Source organism: Gekko japonicus, unplaced genomic scaffold (genome assembly GCF_001447785.1).
Source record: "Gekko japonicus isolate JY-2015 unplaced genomic scaffold, Gekko_japonicus_V1.1 scaffold9525, whole genome shotgun sequence".
NCBI lineage: Eukaryota > Metazoa > Chordata > Lepidosauria > Squamata > Gekkonidae > Gekko > Gekko japonicus.
The window spans coordinates 1-6189 of NW_015189943.1; the positions used below are offsets into that span (position 1 = coordinate 1).

At 46.2% G+C, this 6189-nt stretch overlaps 1 protein-coding gene across 1 annotated transcript; it reads left to right on the forward strand.

Moving 5' to 3' along the window:
* The first annotated feature begins 987 nt into the window (after positions 1 to 987).
* LOC107124987 (calcium-activated potassium channel subunit alpha-1-like) lies at positions 988 to 6146 on the forward strand. The gene is made up of 2 exons (XM_015428467.1): positions 988 to 1090; positions 5357 to 6146. Exons 1-2 carry the CDS (start codon positions 1023 to 1025, stop codon positions 5604 to 5606), a joined length of 318 nt encoding a protein of 105 aa, XP_015283953.1. The 5' UTR covers positions 988 to 1022; the 3' UTR covers positions 5607 to 6146.
* Positions 6147 to 6189: the final 43 nt, after the last annotated feature.

Sequence of the window (6189 nt, forward strand, 5' to 3'; positions counted from 1 at the left end):
TCACACAGTGCAGGTCCTCGTGCGGTGGGTGCAGCCGCCGCCAAAGCAACCTGTTTTTAATAACTGCACAGCCGAGCAAATCTCCAGTAGTCAATCAGAAGCCCCACCTGGCCCCGCCCACTTCCTGAAAAAACTTGGCGGGCACCAGGAGAGGTGTTGGCAGCTGCCATGGCTTCGGCCTGTACAGATGATGATGGTAAAGCGGTGAGTCGGATGCGCTATGCACAAGAATCAGTTCCCGCCGCCGCCATCCTGAATGCCAATTGAGTCCCCTAATCAAAGCAAACGCTTGGCGTGGAGACCAGAGACAATCTTGACGGGTGGCGGCATTTCTCGGAGACAAACATGTGCTTTCTTCCACCTCTTTAATTTCCATTTTTTTTCCCCCAGGAGTGAAAATGTGTGGGGGGGGGAAGGGAAACCTTACCTACTAAGTGTCGCTATGTTCTTCCCCCTTGCGAAATCCAAACCATCTTGGTGAAAATTACAACCCAATTAAGGAAACCTGAGCCATATGACACAATAATTTCCAAGACTGGAGCAAGAAAGGAAAAGTCACACCTTCTTAATCACCTGGTTGTTCAAGACGACATTGCTCTTAATTTGTGGAATAAGCTGTTTGCTGGTCCCCAAAGCTTGCATGCTCAATTAAAATAAAAGTCAGTCACTTCTTCTTCTTCTTTTTTTTTTTTTGTAATATAGTCACTGGGAGATAACATTCCCATGCACGCATTTATTAGCTAGTTTCAAGATCTAAGCATTTAAATTGGACAGCTTCCTGACTAATTGTTTCTCACTTGCGACAAGTAAACAACAGATTGCCCAACACCTTGTCCCTTTGGCATAGAACGACTGGCTTAAAATATCTCCTTCCCCTCCTTTGTCATTGTCGGAATTTGTGGTGGGGGGAAAATTTTGTTGTAGTTTTTTTTTAAAAAACCCTCTTAATTGTTTTCTGTTTTGTCTCCTAGGATGGTGGTTGTTACGGAGATCTGTTCTGTAAAGCTCTGAAAACCTACAATATGCTTTGCTTTGGAATATACCGATTGAGAGATTTCCATCAAAATAGCACTAGCCAATGCACCAAGCGGTACGTGTCACACTTTGTTGTCTTGACCAGTCCTTTGGTGATGGTTTCCTAGCATCTTGGAACAAAGCCCATCGTTTGAAGGGGTTTGATCTGCAGAGATAACGATTCATCAGAGAGTGCTGTGTAGCAAGCATACGTTGTGAGCAGAGGTGCAAAGATGATAGCAAAATTTTAGAGGAGTGAAAAGTACTGAGACTTACTAGTGATTTCAGCTCTCATACTTTATTTCAGCTCAGAACAAGACGAGGATTGGCTACATTAGCAGAGGAGTTCCTGCTACAAAAAGAGCCCTGGATGGATGGATGGATGGATGGATGGATGCATAGATGATAGATAGATTGGATGGATGGATGGATGGATGGATGGATGGATGGATGGATGGATGGATGGAGGCTAGGATCCGCTTGTCCCATTGTTACTGAGAGCAAAGCTCGGTCGCTTTGCCTGACCACGTGGCAAAATGGCCACGTACGTGGTCTGAGATGGATACATTACAAGGAGCCTGCAGACGTTTCTAAGAACAAAACCGGAACGTCTCCTCCTTCTATATTAGCTGCACATTGTTTATTTTAAAACCCCACCAGTTCGCACAGTTCAACTCCATTATCGAAGTGCAGTTTTGGTAGAACTTTAAGAACAGAAAGACGTGTCTAAAAGTTGTTCCATCAGCTCTACTATGGCCCCGGTCACATGGAGAATTTGCTGCGCGAAAGGCACGAATGCTGGGCAGATGTTTTGGGCGCGATCACACCGCAACATCTGGGAAGCATAGCGCACCTGTGGCGTGCCGCCGAAGATGCGCAGTTAAAAAATACCTGCAAAGATCTACTAGCAAATGGTTTGCCACGGGCTGCAGACGGACTCGTTCGGTGTGATTGCGTCGGCGCGCGCCTATTCCCTCCAGCCGTCCTCTTTGCGGTGCGCGCCGAAGGATGAAACCCCGGTGCACCGCCATCGCATCTGATCGCATAATGGTGGATCAGAATGCAACGGCGCAAATAGCCACACCTCCCCCCCTGCGTTTTCTGGGCCTATATTTGAGCAAGTCTAGAAGGGTCCATGAAGGAAAACCATTCAGAAGAGGGAACAGAGATTCAGGTCGGTCGCCATGTAGGTCTGAAGCAACCGAACGAGGTTTGAGTCTGGTGGCACCTTTAAGATCAGCAAAGACCCGGAAATAAAACTTTTTTGGTCTTAAAGGTGCCCCACTGGACTTTGTTCAGAAGTGGGAACAGTTAGATTTCAGTAGCACCTTAGAGACCAACAAGAGGGGAGTGGAAGAACAAACAGAGGTCCAGTCCAGGAACATCCCCATCAGGTGTGTGTCTGCCAAAATCTGTACCTCTCCACTGGACAGCCCATACCTACTTCTCTAAACTTCGAGAGCTTAAATGGCAAACTACCGCAAAGCATACAACATCCACAAAAAAGCTGGATGAATTTGGTCATTAAAATATCACAATCGAACCAAAAGAAGTCCACAAAAAATTTCTCTCCCTTCTCTCTTTTCTGGGACATTTTATTAGTCAAACTGTTGGGAAGGAAGGAGGATAAAAGGGTACTCTGCGGCTGTTACATCCAACTCGGTGTTATTGGATATTTTTTATTGCTTCAGCACCGGTTGTCTTATTTTACTTGCACCCTGGCGTACACCACCCAGGACAGTGTATCTCAGTAGTCACCAACCTTTTCGAGCCTGTGGCCACCTTTGGAATTCTGGCACTGTGTGGCGGGCACAGATACAAAATGGCTGCCGCAGGACACAGGGCCAGCCACAGAATGGCTGCTCCAACTTACCCTCAATCACACAGTGAGGATACTTCAATGACACAGTGAAGACACTTCAGTGACAATGTTTTTTAGAAATCTGTGCAGCCAATCAAATCTCCATTGGCCAATGACAAGCCTTGTTGGGCAAAAGACCCACCTGGCCCCACCCACTTCCTAGAAGCACTTGGCGGGCACTCCCCGATACAGCTAGTCTGTGAAACCGCCGCAGTTCTCAGGTGATCCAGTGAGGTGAGGCAAGGAGGATGCAGCTCAGGGGAGGATTCAGAGAGATCCGGGCCCTGCGGGATCTAATGCAGTTCTGCAGGGCCTGCAAGACGGAGCTCTTCCACCAGGCTTTCAAGTAGGGGCCGCCCCCCCCGCTATATTGTTATCATGGGGGGGTGGAAGAGGCCCTAGGAAGGAACATCTGAACTTCTTAACATCTGAGTATTGAAGCCACTGAATGTCTACCGGGAACTTCAGGATATGGTCCGTCATCTTTCTGGGTTTTTGGAATTGAAGATCATTGAGCACTTTATTTGTATTGGGATTGGTTTTAAACTGTATAGTATGCTTTTAAATGTATAGGAATATTATGTTTTTATTGTTGCAAGATTTCTTGCCTTGTAAGCCGCCTTGAGCCCTACGGGGGAGGGCGGGGTATAAATTTGATTAATAAATAATAAATAAAGAGAGGAGCATGGATGGGAAAATGAAAGGAAGAGCAGGAGAGGCTGAAGAAAAGACGAGCAGACAAGAGAAATGGCTCAAACAAGGTCAAGAGTAAGAGTCAAACTCAGTAAGTGGACCTTCACTGTGCATCATGAAGGGCCACTCGCTGCGTCTGAAGAAGAGTTAAGTGTAAATTATTAGATATTTGTTTTCTTTGGTATAACTATTTTGAAGAATATTTAGTAAAGCCACTTCTGGTGAGAAGGGTATGTCTCTCCCTGTAATCTCTTTTAGTATTTTAAATATTTTAATCCAATAGTTTTGATTTTTTTCCACATCTCCACCATACATGTATAAATGTACCAACTAATTCAAAACGATTTTTAATCCAGTGTGGTCAGACAGACAGACAGACTGGCGTATATGGCATTTCCATCTGCACAGGTGAAGGGTCGTTTTTTGGGCATACCAGCAAGTCAATGTCGCTGCGACTACCCACCAGCAACTATAAACTCACTTGCACATATATTTTTCTGTTGCCCAAAACATGCAATTGCGAGAGAAAAGTTCCTGAGGAAATAGTTATTAAAATCTTCTTCCTTTTCAGAATCTACAAGGTTGAGACTTTTGCTGAGTACTCTGTGTCATAATTGTATAATAGATGTGGCACATTTCTGTTATACTGTCTTTTTAAATGTCGATTTTTTTTAAAAAAAGGTTAGATTAATTTTTATGGTGCACGGCCTATGGGCTTTTAAACCTAATAAACTGAACTGAACTGATATACGGAATATGCAAAGGACTTTCGGAGAAAATAGACTCGTGTTCCAAATGAGGTTGGAATATAGCGACTTTTCAGAGACCTGCTAGAGTACGGCTGTATTGACCGAGGCCCACGTTGTGCAAACTGCCATAAAGGTTGCTGGACCTTGTACCCACCTGGCAGATCGTCCAGGTGGATCAGGTCCCCCTCCGGTGCTGCCGCAGAGGGTTGACAGAGACGTTTTTCCAGCAGCACTAAAAACACCCCTGTGTGGTGTCTATAAGTTTCGAACCTGACCTTCCTTCCAGTGTCTTTGAAAAAGTGTGCGTGCATACTTTGAATAAAACTTTGTTGGTCTTAGAGGTGCCCCACTGGACTCTCGATTTGTTCTACTGCTTCAGACCAACAGGGCTGACCACGCAGGGGTGTTTTTAGTGCTGCTGGAAAACGTCTCTGTCAACCATCTGCCGGCAGCACCAGAGGGGGACCTGATGTGTAACAGGATGGAGATGTTTTAAGATTTGCAAGAGAAAACGAAATAATAAGCTAAGGTTGGTGACGTAGTTAAGTGCGCGGACTCTAATCTGGGAGAACCAGGTTTGATTCCCCAGTCCTCCACTTGCAGCTGCTGGTGTGACCTTGGGTCAGTCACAAGCTCTGGCACAGCTGAGAGCTCATCTCCGTTTCAAAGCTGAAGAGCCAGCGCTGTCCGTAGACGTTTTCCGTGGTCATGTGGCCAGCATGACTCAACACCGAGGTGCACGGAACGCTGTTACCTTCCCACCGAAGTGGTACCTATTTATCTACTTGCAATTTCTTGCTTTCGAACTGCTAGGTTGGCAGGAGCTGGAACTAGAGATGGGAGCTCATTCCATCATGCGGCACCCGGGTCTCGAACTGCTGAACTACCGACCTTCCACAGCCTGCAGTTCAGCGTCTTAACCACTTGAGCCACCACAGCTCCTGAATGTAAATGAGCAAGCCTATAATAATGTGAATACCAAGCTCAGAAGCCAGGCAGGAGGGGAAGTAACGCCCACTCTTCTCTGTTTCTCTTTCAGTTTTGTTATAGCCAACCCACCTTACGAATTCGAACTTGTGCCGACGGATTTGATCTTCTGTCTGATGCAGTTCGACCACAATGCTGGCCAGTCCCGGGCCAGCCTCTCCCACTCGTCCCATTCTTCCTACGCTTCCAGCAAGAAGAGCGCGTCGATCCACTCCATCCCCTCCACCACAAACCGACAGAACCGTGCAAAGACCAGGGAATCTCGGGAAAAGCAGAAGTACGTGCAGGAAGATAGACTTTGATACATGTACCCACCTCCCACCGTGTGTGCAGCTGTATCCACCACCCGTACCCTCCCGATTGGTGTGTCCAACAGTAGTTCTCCCCGTTCTCCCCTCCACCCGCCCCGCCTTCCACCCCCATGGAACTCCCATTTTTATACACATATTTTGCATATGTATAACAGTGTGCATGTGATTGTCATTTTTATTTCAATACCATAAAACCCTTAAAAACAACAGCAACAAAGCAGACGGACCAAAAAAAAAAGTTATTTATGGTGCAGAACAGGTGGGGAACAGCTAAGAGCAGATGTGACTCAACACTGCCGTAACGAACTACCTTGTATATCAGTGGTCAGAGAATGTGCAGCATGAATATTATCAGTTTGTGGTGGTGTCAGTTTAGAGGAAGACAGTTATGGAGCACAAGGGTGTTGTTGTTAAAGGGATGCAAACGTTAACATTTGCACAGATAAAGTTCAGGGTCCCACTCCCCATGGGCCAGCTTTCTAAGCATCAGGGAGGCTTTTCACACCTGGGTCAAAAACAACACAAATCTTGAACTTTCTGTATACGAAGGTCATAGAATCATAGAGTTGGAAGG